Source organism: Sminthopsis crassicaudata, chromosome 1 (genome assembly GCF_048593235.1).
Source record: "Sminthopsis crassicaudata isolate SCR6 chromosome 1, ASM4859323v1, whole genome shotgun sequence".
Taxonomy (NCBI): domain Eukaryota; kingdom Metazoa; phylum Chordata; class Mammalia; order Dasyuromorphia; family Dasyuridae; genus Sminthopsis; species Sminthopsis crassicaudata.
In genome coordinates, this window is record NC_133617.1 from 136,744,743 (window position 1) to 136,765,630 (window position 20,888).

Sequence of the window (20,888 nt, forward strand, 5' to 3'; positions counted from 1 at the left end):
TAAAATAGATGAGATGAAAATGATTATGAGGTCTAAAAGCTAATTAATTCATAAAATTAAATTGCTTGTTTTAATAAATTTAATAAATTAATAAAATTAATGATGGCATTCTTTCATGATTCTCTTCTTATCTCTTGGACTGAGCTCCTTTGCTGGAACATCTACATCCTACCTACATCCTAGGCATAGATATCTTAGAATTTTATCCTTAACTCCTATCTAGCCTGAAGCAGCTAGTGGTAGAAGCTAGAATACTGGGTCTGCAGTGAGGAATACCTGAACTCAAATTTGGTCTCAGATACTTACTAGCTGTGTGATAGGGGCAAGTCATTTAATCTCTGTTTGCCTCAGTTTCCTCCACTGCAAAATGGGGGTGATAATAATAACACCTACTTCATAAGATTCTTATGAGGATCAAATGAGATAATATATGTAAAAAGCTCAACTCAGTGTCTGGAACATAGAGAGAAAAAAATGCTTTTTTCCCACCTTTCCCTTACTTCTTCTCTTTCTATATGCTCTTTTTCAATGATCTCATTAACTCCCAGATTCAATCATCATATTTATGCAGATGATGGGATAGACCTAGGCTGCTCACTACTCAGAAGGAAACAAGTTACTTATAAATTTAGCAGATTCCTCCTCTTCTTCATTCTCTTCTCTACATCCTTGTGATTTGGAGTCTATAGGCTCACAGGTATTAACTCTCTTTCCCTCTTACTACTCTCTATTTGCCATTTACCTAATTCCTACCACAAAAATCCAAATCCTCCCCCCAAAAAAAGTCTATCTCAGGACACTCTCTCCAATATCAATAGCTCCAGCACTGGGCTAGAAAAGGAAATTTGGTTATTCTTTATTCTATTTGCCACTTCCACATTCTCCCTCTTAGGCTATCTTTCAGTAAACTCTCTTCCTTGGTTTGCTCCTTCCACATCATGTTAACAACTATTCACTGGCCTCTATATCATTCTCCCTCCTCTCCAAAGACTTCAGTGGTTGGTTCATAGTATTATTTTCTAGCCCAACTCCTGTGCTTATACTAGGGGATTTCAATATAGATTATGATATTCCTTTAACATGATGGCCTTCCATTTTATCAGCCTTTTCAACCCCTATGATCTATATCTTTGCTCTACCTCAGCTATAAACAAAAGATGGTCATAATTTTGATCTCACAGATTCATAAATTTAGAGGGAAAAAAGGCTTCTAATTTCATTTAAGAGATGAGCAACCAAAGACTCAAAGAGTTTAAATGATTTTCAAATATGATCCATTCCAAAACTCTTGATTTCTATATGATCATAATTTATTGTCCTTTCATCTTTCTCTATATATCACCCTTCATAAACTTGGTCTTCATTCTCACAACAACCTCCAGATATGCCATTCCTCTAAGCTGAATAGTACATTAGCTCTTGTCAAGCCTCATTTTGCTCTCTTTTACCCCCACTTAATGAATCAGTTGCCAAATTATATCAATTGTTCCTTCTTGACATTTTAAAAATCTATTCCTCTCTCTATACTTATTCAATTACTACCATGGTTCAGGCCTTCACCTCTGCTCATATGGACAATAACATGCTTTCCTAATTATCTATCTTTAATGCTTCTCTATGCTATCTTCTACATAGTTGATACATTGATATTCTTAAAATATAAGATTATATCACTCTCCTACTCAAGGAACTTTAGTAGTTCCTTATTTCTTTGAGGATAAAAAACAGGATCACATCATCTCAGAGTTGAAAGAGACTGAAAATCATCTAGTCCGAGCTATACCTCATTTAAAATCTTTTCTCCAATGCCCTCAGACAAATAGGTATTGTCTTTATATTGTTATGATGATATCTAGTTGGGAGAGAATGGCTCTACCATCATCTATTTTACTTCTGGATAGTATTATCTACTGTGTTTCTAGTAAACTTGTGCTACCAAGTTTTAGAGCATAACCCATCCATTCTTGCCTAACCTATGTGGTCTAAGTGGTCTGCTCAACATAGTAAAAGACATCCTTACATTCTTTTGGCATTGTGTGGATAAAAATAGAGTACATTGCTATTCTTTATTCTTATCACATGACAAGCTAATTTTTGAGGGCAAGGAGACATATGTTTATTTATTAATATATTTATCCCAAATCTCCCTTGTAATTCCCCATTTCTATCTTACCCTTATTATTCTATCCATACAACTCTCCTTTGACCTCCATTTGTTTTCTTTGGAGACTACTGCTCCATTATAGCCACAAAATGATAAACAGCAGCAAAATGTTAACATAAAAAATGCAGGCCTTTGTTCAACAAGCTTTGGAGCCATTAAAAGAATTTTGTAATTTCCCAGAAGTGTTACAATCTATTCTTCTTTTCAGTTCATGACCCAATTTATTGTCCAAGATAGACACGGGCTATGTGGATAGAGATAGAGATGCTCATATAAAAACATCAACCTACAGCATTCATCTATGAATGCATTTTTCTGTATAGCTAGATACACATTCATCACTATGTATAATTTTACATATGTATTTCCATTACACAGATTATGTGTAGTTATATAGGTATATATAATGCATACATGTATGTGTATATTGATTGTTGATGCATCTAATTAAATATTCTAAAGTAGACATTAGCACTAAATAATGCATGACTCACTTAAAGAACCTTAATAAAGCTATTTTTATTGTACATTCTTTATCCACTTATTTATTTCTGTATGGATAAGTAAACCAAAATCTTTAGTGATTATGGTTCTCTTCTAGGATACTCTGCAACATTCTTGGTCTTGATACAACTAGCACAATGTCTCCTGCCAAAAACTGCATCCATCTAAAGGACCTACCTATGTGAGAATTCCTGTTTTGACTTAATCTCTATGCTACATCTTCTATGACAATCACTTTGGTAGGCATATACCTCCCTATGTTATGCTGCATTGATCTTAAAGATCTGAGGATCTTTAAACATTAAGTTTCTTTTACCAATTTCAAGGAAATATTTTTTTTAATTGTGTCTGATGGGGGGAGAAGAGACAGTTGATTGACAGAGAGCCTTACATTGTCATTTTGTTCTATCTAATCAAATGCATTTTAAACTAATAATAATAAAGGAAACAGAGTGAGATTTTTTTATTCTCTACATCTTTCATTTCCCATATATTGCTCCTAGTTTTGCCTCCTTTGGCTGAGCAGACAAGTTGAATTCCTCCTCCATATAACAATCCTTCAATTACTTGAATATCTGTGTTACTTAATCTTCCCCAAGCCCTTCAACCAATATGAATACCCCTCACCATCCTATATACTCTTCTCTAGTCATCCTGTGTATTCCCCTCTAGACACTAAAGATAGGTCAAATCACAATTTCAGAAGATGTAAGATAACTACAGACAGCTGTAGAAAAAAAAAATCTTTGGCACTTTAATTAGAAATGGGGTGACTCGTTTTTAGAAAAAGAAATCAGGTAGCCTGAAGTAAAAAAGGAAGTCACAAGCATAGCAAGGCTCTAAATATCACAGCTGCAGCTGTGATCTAACAGTGTTTATATTTCTCAAATGGGAGAAATATTGCTAATCATCCACGAATATTTTCAACCATAGACACCCCCCCACACACACACACACACACGCACAAACACATCTACATAGCAATTGCTGTCAAAAGTATTTTTGAACAGGGTGGTAAATAAGATATGTCAGTAATAAGGGAAGGTTTCACTGATGAATACCTAAATACCATTGGCTCAGGACAGTCTAGTGTCCAAGGGGACTTATTAACTATTTTAAGATGAAGAAATCTCCCAAATATTAGCACTAAGCAATGCAAGAGTCACTTAAAGAGTCTTTCCAAAACTATCTCCATTTAAACACAGTGAATATTTCCCTTGTGAAGTGAAATAAAAAGTATTTTGTCATTGAAACTATGCTGTCATTATGCCTTCATTTTCTTTGTATTAGTAGAGAGTAGTTAGATTATGTTCTATTCTAGAAAGGATTACACAACTGAAACCTCCACAATCATAACGGGTACAAACTATACAATGGACTTTATGGTGACTTATATGATCTAGACTTGCTATATGCCTGAGAAACATCCTGTCTTCAATTTAACCTTACTATAACAATCTTTTTCTCTCTTTTATTAATCTCCTTACTGGCTTCTTTCCCTCCACTCCCCAATGTACTGTTAGTATGTTAGAAGTGGAATGAATTTTAGAAATCATCTAATTTAAGCCCTGCTTTTACAGATTGCAAAACCAAAGCCCAAGAATAAAGTGACTTATTAACAGTCATCTTATTGAGATAATGGTAGAATCCAGTTTGGAATGAGGCCTTTTATTTCTCATTCAACTTCTAAGTCCATTATATCAAATAATTGGGTTTTACTATTCAATTCAACTGCTGTCCAAAGGTATCATTTTATTCTTCCTTCTTTTTACTGACACATTTCTATATGGTGAAGATAATATTCACCACCTCTACTTCTTCACCCACATGTTGTTTAACTCCTTGCAATCTAGTTTCTTTCTCAACTACTCTAATGAAACATCTTTCTCTTACATCACTAATGACCAATGACCTTTTGTCAGCTCTTTGTCTTGATGTTTCTGCAGCATTTGACCTCACTGGCCAATTAGTCTTTCTTAATATTTTGTTCCTTTGACTTACATGACAGTATAATTTCATGGTTCTAATTCAGCTTCTTTGACCTCTTTTTACCCAATCTCCAGTGACTTGTTATCCTTTCAGCCTTATCCAGTACTTGAATAAAGCTTCAAAGCTCTTTCCTTGGTCAAAGATAAACCTAACAGTCATAATATGGGACATAAAGTGACCCATATAAAGAGAGAGGTTCTTTAAGCAGGTTCATCTCTGGGTCTCAGAAGAGATATCAGGACTGGAAATTTGGTTTTGTAAGTAATCTGCATAGAAATGATGGTTAAATCCAGAAAAGGTAAGAGAGTGAACAAAGAGAAACCAATAATATTTACATAAGAAGCACCTGCATTGAGGGCTCAGCTGAGAAGCAGGAGAGAAGATCATGGCATTTCTGAATGGAAAGGAAAAGATAATAGCCTTCAGTAACAAGTTATAAACTGTCAAAAGTTGATGAGAAGTCAGGGAGAATGATAACTACAAAAAATACTACTTAAATTAGAAAACTGGCTATTCATTGGTGACCAATGAGAGAATACTTTTATCAGAATGCTGTTAGTGAATAAGCAATTACAAGAGATTGGAGAGTAAAGGCATTGGAAATAGACTTTTGCCTTTTCAAAAAGTTTGCCATAAAATGGAGGAAAGGGATAGAATTGAAACAGTGATTTCAACACATAGAAAGGTCAAGGAAAGACCTTTAAAAAAAATGGAAAGAAATTAGAATGCTTGTCTACAAAGCAGAAAAGCATCACATTTTAGGATGTTCTGAGGTCTACATTTTAGGAAGAACACTAGCCAGAGAATATCGAAAGAAACATAACCAGAATTGGGAGTGGACTCTAAATCACATCAAATCAACAACTAATTCTTGGAATATTCAACCCAAAAAAGAAAAAAATAATAACATGAGGACATTACAGATATTATCAAATGTTTTAAATGTTATCATGGGGAAGAAGGATTAGATAAATGAATGAATGAACAAATGAATAGGAAAATCCTTATTAAATGATTATTATATGATAAACACTGTAAAGTTCTGGGAGTACAAATATAAAAGTGAGGCAGTCTATATTTTTCTCACGAAGACTACTATCAAAGAGTGAATAGGATGGCCCCAGCAGTCCTTCAGTACATCCTCATATATGATGTAAATTCCAGATTTTAAATTTGTAGAGGCAGGGCATATGATAAGATTGACTGAATATCAAAAGGGAAAATTAAAACCAGTGGAAGTTATACAGGCAAATCTTTAACTGAACTCAGTGACATTAACAATTTGAGTCATTGGAAAAGTGATAACTTTCCAATCATTAGAGTTGTTCAAGATGAGGATATTTGATATTAGAGATGCTTTAGATAGGATTCATTCTGCCAGTCATATCTGAACTAGACTTCTGTTTTCCCATCTAGCTTTGGAATTCCATGATCCTGCTACTCCTGCCTCTGAACTTTTCCCTCTCTCATACATACTGCAATAGAAAAGCAATAGAATGGTTAGGAAATAACACTAAGAATTAAAAATAACCTGGGTTCTAATACCACTTCTGATGCTTAATATCTGTATTACCTTGGTCAAATCATTTAACTTCATTCAGACTATTGGTTCAACTGAGCTTCAGTTTCTGTGTGAAAATGTGTTCAACATAAATATGTTGGATGGATCCCCTTTGGAAAATTTATGGGAAGACATGCACAAGAGTTTATGAGTAAGCAAGTAGATTGTAATTTGCATGTTGAATAACACTTCTAAAGCAATTAAATCACAGATATCTTTGATAAATCCTAGCATCTACTTCACAGGGCTACAGAAAGAATCAAGTAAGATGATATATAGAAAGAGTTTAAGAAACTTTAAAGTGCTATATTAATAAAAGGTATCTCAGAGCTATCCAATTTCTACATTATCCTACTAACATAGCAGTATGTTCATATCACAATCAGAATATTTCAGTGGCTACCCATTTCCTAGTAAAGTAAAAGCTCTCAATCCTGTTACTCAAAGATAGTCCCAAGTTTGACTCCCACTTACCTTTCCAGGATTTCTTTCACATAATCTGAGTTCCAGCCAAATTATAATTTTAGCATCACTCATGCTAGTTCTCCTCTCTCTTTATTCAAATTAGCCCCCTATATCTGAAATGAACTCTTCCATATCTTTTTTGGAAATTCTTTCCTTTAAAGTTCAACTTACTTTTTCCCCTCTCAAAACTCATCCTAACCTCTCTTATTGAAAATGACCTCTTCCTCTTCAAACAGTTCATAGGTTTTTGCACTTGCACATTCTTCCTTGCATTATTTATGTGTGTGTATAAATATGCATACATCATGCATATATATATATATATATATATATCACTAAGGACATTGTATTTTGCTTCCTCTTTAATATCCTCATTTTAGGATGAGATCCCGTGGGTGATTAATAAATATTTGTTAAATTAAACTGAATTTATTAAGTCAACAATATGTTAATCCCTTTCTATCAATTTTGATCCAAAGTTGATCACCATTAATTCATAACATATGGAAACATGTAACTTCTAATATTAACAGCATTCATTTGACTATGAAATAAAACTGTGAAAAAATGATATAGGAAGAATCATGCATCCATTTTATTTAAGGTTCAAAAGGCCAAGGTGTGTTATTATTCATCATAATTTCTGCTACTTGAAATAATTCTAATACTATGAATATAACAAAGCTTTTATTATAGAAACAACAGTCTCTTCCAAACATAATACTCAAAACATCTATAACTGGGTATATTGGAGTCTGAATAGAGATAAATATAAGACTTTAATATGCTCATCTATTTAATTTCTTCTAATAAATTGGTGCTAAAGTTATCTATTAAAATAATATAGAAACTACACACATTAAAGAATATGAAATAAAATTAAAGGATGATTTTTGAGTGGATATACTTACAGAAACTTACAATGACTGCAATATCATCAAATATTCTAAATAAATTATCAAAATGAACTTTTTTTTTGCTTTGATAACATTTAAAGTCTCAAACTTGATGTGCGTATATAGATACATATATATATAAAATTATGTTTTATAATTAAGCACTAAATCAACTATATGTTTGCATATTATAATTACTATCTAGCTGTCTCATCTTAATCATCAACAGAATTTATTAACCACCTACTGCTCAGAGAGTACTCTAATGAGTAATAAGAGACATATTGACATTCATTTGGAATGTTTCATAAGCATTTCAAAACCACAGTAAATCAACATAGTTATCTGTTAATACTTGACTCCAAATACAGTCTTTGGTTGTTGTATCATGAAATGTCAAATCATTTCAGTGACAAATATATTAATAAGCACTTCATTTTTTGAAAAGGTCTCAAAATATTTCATTATAACAATGGAAAAATATTCAATTATTATGTATCTATTCATGGAAGAACACCCATACTCTGTAACACCAAAATTCAAGGTGGCTCTAGAAATCATGGAATCTTTCTAATTCCTCAACTCACATAGGCTACTTGATGATAGATATAAAGTCTAGTGAAAATTTCCCCAAATATTAAAAAAAAATGACATACATTTTGGAGAGTAGCATGGTCATTCATCAAACCACTAGCTTCAAGCATATATACTTTTCCCATCTAATCATTTCATTGTTAGGAGCCACTCTCCTGAACTTTACCTCAGACCTCATCCCTGGTAAATATAAGGCCTTAGAGGCCTTAGATTCTTCTAGCAAATAATTTGGAAGCCTTTAATCTGGCAGATTAGTAGATCTGGAGCTAGAATGAACCGCAAATCAATCTCCTCATTTTATGGCTGAGGAAAATGAAACCCAAGTTTGGTGACTCCCCCCCAATGTCACATACATACCCCAAGCGATTCAAAAGAATCTGCTTCTTATTTGTGGTCTCCCCTCAGATTTTAGAGCTTTCTTAACCCAAAATCCTCAATACATTGAAAAATTACATTTGATATTAGAGCATTGAAGACTGGTCCTGAAGCACTTCACAGCATAGTCTAATAGGGGGTACCAGTGGTCAATTCTCTGTCCCAAACTCATAGCCCAGACTTTTAAAATTATTATATTGCTTATACTTTATTAAGTGAGGGGACTATGATATCAATATTTCAATCTTATAATTAAGGAAATATTAATAATATATCACTTTTAATCTTTAATCTTCATTAATACATTGTTCACAAGAATCCCTTCTGGATACTGGTGTGAAGGATTTGTTAGCTGCTCTAGTAGAACTAAGGTTAGATTCCAAAACTACACTCTCACCCCACCAAATTTTAACTGAAGAAAGTCACTAATGACACTGAAATTTTGTTTCATGGAAGATTCAATAAAATTATCTTAAATAGAATTCTAAACAGGTATGCTCCCTTTAGAAGTAAAATAAATTATAGTCAATGTTTTTCCACTTTAATTATATATAAAAAGAACTTAAAATGTTTTTCTTTCAGATATGTAATTGCACATAAAATTATTTCTAAATTAAAAGCAATTGTCATGCATCATCTCTTCAAAATAACAAAATAGAAAAATAATTATAAATTCTAATTGTGATGTCAACAACAATACTATCAATAAATAAGACAGAAAAAGGCTCTAACCACTTTGTCCTCCTGGTGGGAAGGTCCATGAAAGCAAGAAAGAAAGGACAGAGAAAGAAAAAGATAAAGAAAAAATTACTACAATTCTGAAAGCAAACAAGATTATTAATAAATTATAAATTTTATAAAAGGTTAAAGTAACATCATTTGGTTCAACTGTAAAAACTGTAAAAAAAAAAAAGAATAATATAACAATTTTATTTAACTTTTAAAGAGCATGCTGTGTTTTACAATAAGTAATAAGATCCATTTAAATAGAACTATTTCCATAAAAGGAAATTAATGTACCAATGAAATCAGGGGAAAAAAAAGATTTCTACATGGACAAATGAATTCCTGAGTAATCAATCTTTAAAGGAAAAATTGAACAAATTATGAGAAAGATCTTGTATAAAGGGTCAATAAATACATATCATTCTTGACTTTTCATTGAGTATTATGGAATCTCAGCCTACTAATAAAAATTCTGCTTTCATTTAAAGACTTTATAGTGTTATTAAAGTTCATTTTATCTGCATTATACTAAGGAGGCTTTTTCTTAGTAACTAAAATTAGTTTTTTCATATTGAGAAAAACACTGGCAATAAAATTCCAATAATGAAACGCTACATTTTTCCAAAATAGTATGTTCCAGTTTTTTAAAGTAAGGATAAGAATTAAACCTATGATTTCACTGGTACAGATTATTCCTGGATGAGGAAACTTCTTTCCTATTCAGGTCAATATATTCTCTGAGAGTTATGGTTAGTATTGCAACTCTCTGACTATAAGTCAGAACTCTGACAGAGTATCAAACCTGCAGCTCACATAGGCAGCATTTACAGCAAACTGTGTACCACTAGAAACCAGATTAAAATGTAATTGGTAAATATTTAACAAAATAAATAATATAATAAAACCCAAGTAACATTACATTTTTAAGTTAATATGTGGCCTGAAGGGATACATGTGTATAGATTTGTGGCACCATTGATATTTGAGTTTGACACCAGAGATCTAAAACACTAAATTAAATAATTTACACAGGATCATATAGTTGATATGTGTCAGAGGTGAAATGTGAACCCAGTTTTCTCTGGCTTTGACAGCAGCTCCCCATCCAAGCCATTATACTGCATTTCTTCTTTAAGTTTTAATATTAAAATACAAATCCATGTTAAAAAGGACAATAATGATATTTGGCCATTATTAATGCTTATTTCATGTTTTTATGTTTTAAATACATATGAACGTTTATTTCATTTTGGTCAAATGGAGTCTTTCCAGGGTTAGCTAGATGAAGTGATGGTACCACATTTCAAACATATCTCTTCCTGTTTCATAACCACATCACATTTCTTTTTCTCTTTTCAATAGATAGATGATAGAGGGATAGACAAATATAAGCATATAGTGCATGCACGTATATACACATGCATGCATGCTTACAGAAAGAGAGACAGAGAGCTATATGTAAAATGACAATAAGAAGCATCTCCCTTGGAAAAGATGATTTTAAAAATTGTCCTAATCAGTGTTGGAGGCATTGTGGAATGATAGGAGCACTAATATATTTATGATGGAGCTATGAAATTGGAATTATTTTGGAAAGCAATTTGGAATAATATAAATGAGATGACTAAAATTTTCATAACCTTCATAACATTAATATACAGATACTATTAACTTGTAGTTTTTAATGCAGCCTAGAAGGATTCATTTGTATTTGAGTTTGACATCAGTGTCCTAGAACAATGAGAAGTAAAGTAGCTTAGCCAGGTTCATTCAGTCAGAACATGTCAGGCAAGATGTGGCTCCAAAACTAGATGTCTATCCACTATGCCACACTGCCTGGTTATTAAATCCTATTCATTTTGCAATGTTATAACTACCTACCATTTTTAAACTAGCGTTCAGAAATAGGAAAAAATTCAAATCATAAATTTCATTTATTCCTTCGTCCAGCATTTAATAAGCATCTTCTATGAACCAGGTACTTTACTTGATGTAGGTGATTTGAGAAGAGAAATGAAATGATCTCTGCCCTCAGAGCTTTTGAAGAGATGGCAGCCTACTTTATTAAAGGGAAGAAGATTCCCAATAGCTTGCCAGTGTGAAAAAAAAAGCGTAAGAATGTATTCTTGATGCTGATCATTGTTAGAATAGTCTTATTAAGAAGTCATCTCTTGGGTATATGTGATAAAAGATTTAGCAAACTTTTGAGTATTTGGAAAACACAGAATTAGTGTTCAGTTTGAGTGACTCTGTGAAAGGGCAAGAACAATTAGTGAAATGAAGCAGCTGTATAGAGCTGGTGAGAGTGTAAATGTTGAGCCAGTGATTACTGCATTGGTTGGAGAGATAGATTTTCAGGAGATGTTGAGGGGTGAATGACAAGACTAACCAAAAGTACATTTTGGGGGCTCTGAATAGACTCTCTGAGTCAGTTCCATTTTCACATCATGTAAGTGAATACTAAGTTATAGATACTTTAGAACACTCAGTTAGAGATTTATGTTTATGGAGTTGGTCAGCTAACTATATGGACCTGGCTCCTGACAAACCTCAGTAATTTGGGAGCAGTGATGTCAGGGCTTTGGAAGATATCATTGATCTGACTAGCACAATTCTGAACCCCAGGAATTTTCCACCCATGGGAAAGAAAGTGCTAAAAAAAAAAAAAAAAAAAAAAAAAAAAGGAGGATGGATAAAAATTAAAGAGGACAGACATACAGGCATAATACAAGAACTTTTCTTAAATCATGGCAATGACTATGACCAGTTATGGTAGTAGTAGTAGTACTAGTAGCACTAGTATGAATATTACCAGTAGTTATTGTATTCATACTATTAGCAATGGTGACAATAGTGGTGGTAGTAGTTATAACAGCAGCAACAGCATAGATTCCTCCCTTGTACTCCCTGGGACTATTGCCTCTCTCATTTTGGACACCATGCCTCTCTTAATGCAGTATAAATAATTGAGTCGGCCAGAAGCAGAGCATAAGAATGTGTTTAGATACAAGGGCCCATTTCAAGTGAGAGTTCAACTAAATAATTGCTAATTCTAAGACCTATGATGCTATTAACTATCATGATGTAATGAAAAGAATGATGGACATTAAATCAGAAAACCAAGATTTGAACCCAGGTTCTGCTGTTTTTTGGCTACCTAACTATGGGCAAATCACTTAACTTTTTGGAGCTTCAGCTTCCTCCTTCATGAAATGAATATAACTGTATTTACAAAATCAATTTCAAAACTTTATTATGAGAAAATGCTTGGCAAACTGGATAGAGTTACATAATTATATGCATTAGTATTATATAATATATATATATAATTATATTGCATTAGTATTAGCAAATTTATCATTCATAATATTGCTGTGTTTCTATTTCTATCACCATTCATTGGCAGATGAATGGAATGTTCCTTTGTTTATTGCAATTACTACAACCTATGATAGTAATAGTAGCAGTAGTAGCTTGCCCTCTCATCAGGACAGAGACCATAGAACATCTGAACTTTATATCTCACCCAATACCTAACACAGTGCTTTGCACATAGTTAATATTGAGAACATATTTCTTTAAAATAATAACAGCCAACATTTATATAACATTTTAAGGTTTGCAAAGATCTTTAATTACATTCTTTCACTTGATTCTCATGACAACCCTATACAATAGATGCTATTATTATTCTCATTTTACATACCAAGAAACTGAGGCTGAGAGGTTAAGTAACTTGTCAAGTGCCATACAGCTAGGAAATGTCTGGGATAAAATTTGAACTCCAGTCATTAAATGAATACCATGAATATTTGTTGAAATAATCCAATTAATTCAAATTTGTATCTCCTCTTCTGAGTTCCACACTTACATCTCTGACTGCACTTGGACATAAGGGTGTCTCCAAAGTATTTGAAATTCAAAATGGTTGAGACAATTTCCCCAAATCACTTATCATCTGAGTGGTTTTCTGCAAGTCATTTAACCTCAACTTCCTCATCTAAAAAACTGGGAGGGCTGAACTAAATAAAATCTAACTTGATATCCATGACCCATAGTCATATAATTTCTGTTTATATTACCACCACCTATCCGGGCTCCCATGTTTGAAATTTGGTGTTCAAAGAATATATATTTAAAGAGAAAGGGATCTTAAAGGATATCTGGTCTAACTGCATCTACAAATGAGAAAAGTAAGACAGAGGAATCTTAAAAAGCTTGCCTAAGGTTGTATATCTAGGAGTGTCAGAGAGGAATTTTAATCCACACCTTCTTATGCCAAAACCAAAACCATTCAATAGATTGTAGTGGTTCCCTGTTACTCAGAGAGTCAAATATAAAATCCTTTGTTTGGCTTTGAAAGCCTTTCAAAACATTACTCCTTCCTATCTTACCTATCTTTTTATATATTATTCCCCTCCATGAATTATTCAACACAGTGATTGCAGCCTCCTTGCTGTTCCTCACACATGATATTCTATCTCCCAATTCTGAGCATTTTCCCCACCTGTCCCTCATGCTTGCAATGTTTTTCTTTTTCATCTGTTTCCTAACTTTACTCAAAGTTCTACTTTCTACAAGAAGCCCTTCCCAATTCTCCTTAATCTCAGTTCCTTTCTTCTGAGATTACCCCTAATGTATCCTGTTTGTATATTCTTGTTTACAGGGAGTCTCTCAGAGTTAGTTTTCTTGGCAAAGACACTAAAACTGTTTGCCATTTGCTTCTCCAGCTCATTTTACAGATAAGGAAACTGAGGCAACAGGGTTAAATGACTTTCTCAGGTTCACACAGCTAGTAAATGTCTGAAGCAAGTTTTGAACTCAGAAAGATGAGTCTTCCTGACTTTAGGTTCAGGACTCTTATCCACTGTACCACATAGCTGCTTAAGAGTAGGGAATTTTTATTTTTTGCCTTTATTTTTATCCTCATCATTTACCACAGTGCCCACCACAGAGTAGGTATTTAATAAATGTTTGTCGACTGATTGACTATACAACACTACTACCCAAGCATTATAATTTTTTTCACTCATATCCTGTATAGGATTATGGGATTTAGAATCAAAGAGGACCTTTAAGAACATCTCATCTGGCTGCTCATTTTTCAGACAAGGAAACTGAGGCCTAAAGAATTGAAGTGGCTTGCCCACTGCCCACAGAAATAGTATGTAGTAAAGTCAAGATGTGATCTCAGATTCTCTGTCTCCAAATTTTCTTTCCACTTTCTTCTTCCCAGGTAGTTTATACCAACTCTAACTGTTAGGAAGTTTTTTACTGCATTGAACTTAGATCTATATTTGCCAGCATTCACTTATTGCTCCTAGTTCTATTCTATGGTGTGAAACAGAGAAGAGAACAATTATGTAAACTCTTCTTCAAGACCTAATTCCTTCTACCGATCCTTACACGGTATGATCTCCACTTCTATTGCCATCCCAATTCACCCTAATCTGAATACAAATCAGTTTCTCTTTGTCTTTTTCAAAATGTAGCAGTGAGCCCTGAATGTTATTCTTCAGATGTTGACAGAGTACAATAAGATCATCACCTCCCTTATTGTGGACAACACATGCAGCCTATATTAATTATTTTGTTTTGTTTTGTTTTGGTAGGGTCATCCTCTGTTGAGTTTGGGTTTGCAGTGGAAATATACTCAGATCTTTTTCACAAACTTTTATCCAGCTAGTCCTTACCACTCAAACTGTGCAATTGGTTTTCTTTGACTCCAAATATGAAATATTGGATCCCAAATAAATTTCATTATATTAAATGTGTGCTATGGTCCTCATGCTTTGAACTTTTCATGGATTCATGACGTATCATTTCATACTATCATTACAACTTCATGGGTCATATCCCATTAACTCCTGTAAATTCATTTAGGGCAAAGACCATGTCTTAATCTAAACTGCCATATAGCCCAGCTCATAAAACAGCACTCTGCAGGGTGGTAGTTGGGTACCCCAAAGGTGCAAAGGATAGAGGGCCTACAATTGAGTCAGAAATACTTTTCTTCCTAACTGTGCAATCTTGGATGAATCACCTTACCCTATTTCCCTCACTTTCCTCATTTGTGAAATGAGCTAGAAAAAGAAATGACAAATTACTTCAGTATATTCACCAATAAAATTCCAAAAGATGTCACAAAGACTGAAAAACAACAACAACAAAAAAAATAAAACCATGGGATGATGCATATAACTGTTACATAGTTATCACTTCAGTTCAGGCTACGCTCACCTTTCACTTAGATTACTGTAACAGTTTATCTTGCATTAACCAGTCTCTTCCCCGCCCCCCACTCCAGTCTAATCCATTTTACACACTGTTGCCAAAGTGATCTTCTTTAACAGTAAATCCAACTTTGTCACTCTCCTACTAAACCGAAGCCAGTGACTTCCTATTGCTTCTAGGATACAATATGAACTTCTCCATGTACCTTTCAAAGCCCTACGCAACCTGGGCTTCCTAGACTCATTAGAAATTACTTCTTTCCTAAGCCACATAACTTATACAAACAATACTGCCTTTCTCTTGTCCATGCCCTTATAACTGATCATCTCCCAAGCTTGGAATATACTCTCCTCATCTCTACCTCAAAGACACTATCTCTTCCCTGAAGATACAGTTCAGGCTGATATCATCTTCAACTTGATCTTTCTTAGCTCTGTTCCCCAAGTGGTATCCTCCTCAAACTACTCTTTAGTTGACTTCTTTGTATAGGTATAATGCTATGTGTTATTTTTATATGTACTTTAAATCTTCATTATTAAACTGTAAGCCCTTTGTGAATAGGGATTGTTTTATTTGTACTTATACTCTGTATCCCTAGTAAAATGCCTGGCACAAAGGATATGTAATAAATACTTACAGATTGATTGATTAAAGAGGGAATATGTCAAACTATTCTTAAAACTAAGCACTTGCATTGAATGAATTTGTAAATTGACTTATAATTGCTTAGCTATTTTTCTTCACAACATTATCTTGGAGATAGAATGAAGTGGCTGCCTCATTCTACTGATAATCATAAGATGATTCAGTTAATATCATACAGAGGAGCAATACAGGGATGACATTAGAACTTCGGAAACTGAAAACTGTGAAAATTAGTTAAGGGAACTCAAGTAATTGATTGAGTACACAATCAGCTGAGATAGCCTGTACACCAGCCCAAATTGGCAATTTTACCCCTATCTTGTGCCATCTAAGATCTATATAATTAGAGTAAACTGATTTAGTGTGAGGGATAAGTATGTCTTACACTAGAAAAGAAATATTGTAGACCCAGTCCTATATCCTCCTTGATCTAGCTTTGATTATGTTCACTAATTGTGGAAAGAAACCATATAAAAGTGGCCCAGCTAAGCATCCAATGACTTTCTAAGCTTTCAGTTTTGTCACTCATGATAATGTTAATGTTAGTGACTTTGATATCAAGAAATTTGCCTTACTTAATAAAAGACTCCAAATAAGATCAGAGACACCAACACAAAGATTACTCAAATAGGAAAAGTAAAGTGAAAAAATTAGTAATCATTTAGGAATTTGTTGATTACAGATTATCACTTTAGATAATTTGGGGAAATTGTTTTAAGAAAATATTTTAATAACAGGTTTTCTTATCTGAATTAAAATGGGTTTGGGTTTTTTTCTTTCACACTTCAATTTTTCTACATATTTACATAGAAGCTGGATTGTTTGATGGATTAAAATTCAATGTCTAAAACCTGTTAGCTTCAGTTAATAAAGTGACTAGAAATTTCTTATGGTTAGCATGTTAGAGCAAGGAGTCAGAAAGATCTGAGATCAAATCCTGAGTCAGTTTTTTACTAGCTCTAGAACCCTGGGCTTTCTCACATTCACCTGTTTCCTCACCAGGAAACATTCAATTTCCTCCCTGTGCTTTGGAGAGAGTAAAAGCACCTACTTCAAAATGTTCTGACAATCAGATGAGGTAATGTGTAAAGAGTTCTACTAATCTTAAGTACTATATAAGTATTAGTTACTAGAGCTATATTCTTAGACATATTTACTAAATGATAGATAAACTGGGCTCTTTACTAGTGAGAGTTCCTTATACTGATGAAATAGACATAAAATATGCTTAAATTAGCAAATTATAGCATGTTCCTTCCATTTAACATTGCTTTACATTTATTCACTTAGTGTAGATTTAAATTTCACCTTTAATTAATGTTCTCCAAGGTCCCCAAAGCCTTCCCAAAATCCTAGTCTAAAGCCTCATCATAGCATGGAAATGGACCTGTCAGTCAATAAAAAAAATTTATTAGGTGCCTACTATGTGCTAAGTAATGAAAATACAAAGGCAAGGGACAGTTCCTGACCTCAAAGAATTTACAGTCTAATGGGAGAGACAACATGAAAACAACTAAATACAAACAAGCTACATAGAGAATAAATTGAAAACAATCAATAGAAGCAGGCACTAGAATGAAGAGGGATTGGAAAAGAATTGCTCTGGAAGCTGGGATTTTGCCTGGGAAGACAGGAAATCAGGAGGCAAAGTTAAGCACAAAAAGCATAAGCTCTGGCAGATTCTATCCTGTTGGAAAGATTTCAAGTATAGTTGCATCCATAGACTATATGTAAAGAGGTTCTACTACAAGACTGCTTGCTCAGAAATGAATTCATTGGCTGTAAAAGCAAAGAAAAATTTCAAATAGCCTGCAATCATGTGCACTCTACTTTGCATCTGGAGTGATGGTGTCAAAAGAATGTGAACATAAAGATGGAATCAGATGCTTATTAGCTATGTGACCCTGGACAAGTCTTTTAAACCCTTGTCTACCCTGGTGTCCTTACCTACAAAAAAGGTACAGTAATAACACCTGCCTCTCAGGATTGTTTGAGGATTAATTAATTGAGGATTCATTAATTAATTGAGATGATATGCTTAAAGTGCTTAATACAATACTAGACACATAACAGTTGCTTAATAAATGCTTCCTTTCTATAGAATGAGGAGTTTGAAATATAGCTGTGAAGGTCATTTAGAGCCATTTCTAGAGGACTTTACATGCCAGACTAAGTTCTTTGCATTTATTTTTATTAAGTTGTAGGGAATCACTGAAGATTTTTGAGCAGGAAAGAGGTAATGAGACTGAAATAGGATGGAAACAGTGTAAATGAGAAGAAGAGAATTGATATGAGTTATCATTTGGAGGTAGACTTAGCAACTGACTAGAAAATGTGTTAAAGTATAGAGAAAAATTAAAGATAATGTTTGGATGATATAAACTGGAGAAGGAAATCTGGGTTTATAAGGCCCTTTATTTACAACAGTCTTTTATGAGGCAGGTACTGTAAGTATTTGTTGTTCTTGTTATTCCTATTTGTAGGTAAAAAAGCTGATATTCAGAGACCATGTAACTTACCCATATCTAAAGAGATAGTAGGAGATGAACATAGGATTCAAACAAAAATCTTCCATTTCCAAGTCTTAGTGTTGTAACAGAAGTGTCATTCTAAGGCACTCTGTCAATAAAGAAACCCAATATGGCATCAATCCAACATCCATTCGTTAGAGATGGAGAGACTGAATCATCTTTCCTAGTGAGAGGGAAATGACAAAAAAGGTAGTACTTGGGGGCAGGGGAAGAGACAAATTGCTATTCAGCTTGTGATAATGTGGAAAAAAATCAAGTAGAGGAGTCACTGGAAAAGGATAACACTAATTGGAAAGATAGGTGCCAATGGAAAGGTAGATGTGGAAGTCATTCTTTAAAAGAATTGAATACAACTAAATAAAAGTTAACGACATAAGAAGACTACGATAAGGCTGCCATTTTGAAGTAAAACTATGAAACCATTAATTGTTTTTGTCATGATTTGTTTTGAATATTATGGACATTATTTTTGGACTAACATTGAAATCGTTAATGGCTACAAGATGCTATATTATTGAAAATAAGGATCACCCCAAAGGGAAATGGAGATATATATAGAGAGAACATATGACAACACATTCCAAATAAAAGATTGCAAAGGGGAAGTTGCACGTAAAGAATGTCTTCTAAGAAATGCATAGAAGACAGCAATGAACTGGTCATGTGACCCGGAGCATGAGAATGTATGTATTATGGTTAATTCAAACAACTATAATTCCACAGGACTATTGATGAAACATAATATTACCCTCCTCTTGAAAGAAAGGTGATGAACTCAGGATAAAGAACAAGACACACATTTTAGATACAGTCAAACGGTAATTTGTTTTATTTGATTACGCATACCTGTTAAAGGTTTTGGTTATTTTTTCTTATGGGGAGGAATAAAAGGATGGAGTCACAATAACAACAAAGGAAATAAAAATACACTGGAGTAACTTTTTAATGTAAAAGGAAAATAAGAAAGAAGCAGAAACATTAGAGCTTTGCAAGTCATATGTTGAATTTTTAGAAAAGTAAGTTATGTAATAACTTAGAAAACTATAGTTCTCTAGTAGAGAACTATAGTTTCATGAATAATTATTTTTCTTTTTTGGTCTGTAAAGATAAATTTCTATTTTATTTCTTGTTTGCATATTAAACTTACACATAATTTCCTGAGAGAAAGAACTACATCATTATAAATATATGTTTTATATATATATATATATGTATATATACATGTACATAAATATGTATGCATGTATATATGCATATATATGTGCACATCCTGTCCCTGTCTAATACAATGCAACACTATACATAGTAGACACAACACCTATTTCTTAACTTGAATTGTAAAACACTATATACATGTGGGCTATTAGTATTAGGAGGGTTCTCTTTTTATATGCTATCGTAGGTTATCATCTGTTTTCTTTTATAATATGTTTATAAAATATCTTCCCACTTTGGCAAAACCTGCTAACTCCTTCTGCATTAATATAAAATTGATTGCTCTGAATTTCACATGATCAAATACTCTAATTAATAAAGCTTAGTTCATCTTTATAATTTACCTCTTCACCAATTTGGACTTCCATTTTCACAAAATCAAGCAAATAGTCACAAACTCAGCAAATTTCAGAATTGGTATGGAATCTAGTGTCCCTCAGTCTAAACCATAACTCAATAAATCAATAACTCATCTATAACACATTGTAGATGTGGTACTTAGCCTTTGCTTAAGGACAAACCTCCAGTGAGGAGGAACACACTAGACTAGTAGCTAGCATTTATGTAATATTTTAAGGTTTGAAAATGGTTTTCTATTTGCTCCAAAGTCATTTGATCCTCCTGGCAACCCTGGGAGGAAGGTATTATTATCTCCATTTTACATATGAGGAAACTGAGACTGAGAGATCAACTTTCTTGTTTAGGATCACACAGCTAGAATCTATTTGGGGCACTGAAAATCAGGTCTTCCTGAGTACAATAAAACAATGTACTACCTCATAATCAATCAATCAATCCACAAGCATTTATTAAACATATGTTAAAGTTTATTCACTATTTCCAGCTCTACATTATCTTATGGACAAAAATTGATGGGCTTTCTTAACAAAGGTACTGAACTAGTTTTCCATTTCCTCTCAAGTTCATTTCACAGATAAAGAAACAGAGGTGACTTGCCCAGCATCACAGAGCTAGTAAGCATCAGAGGA

General features: G+C 33.4%; 1 protein-coding gene across 40 annotated transcripts in view; it reads right to left on the minus strand.

Moving 5' to 3' along the window:
• RIMS2 (regulating synaptic membrane exocytosis 2) overlaps positions 1–20,888 on the minus strand; it is a 780,681-nt gene that overhangs the window by 589,682 nt on the left and 170,111 nt on the right. For 30 of the 40 annotated variants that reach the window (XM_074267268.1, XM_074267279.1, XM_074267252.1 and 27 more), the window contains exon 3: positions 9,281–9,292. The exons of the other annotated variants lie outside the window; for them this stretch is intronic. In XM_074267268.1, the coding sequence (XP_074123369.1) occupies positions 9,281–9,292 (12 nt within the window). The remainder of the gene's footprint in view (positions 1–9,280; positions 9,293–20,888) is intronic. 40 annotated transcript variants of the gene reach the window in all.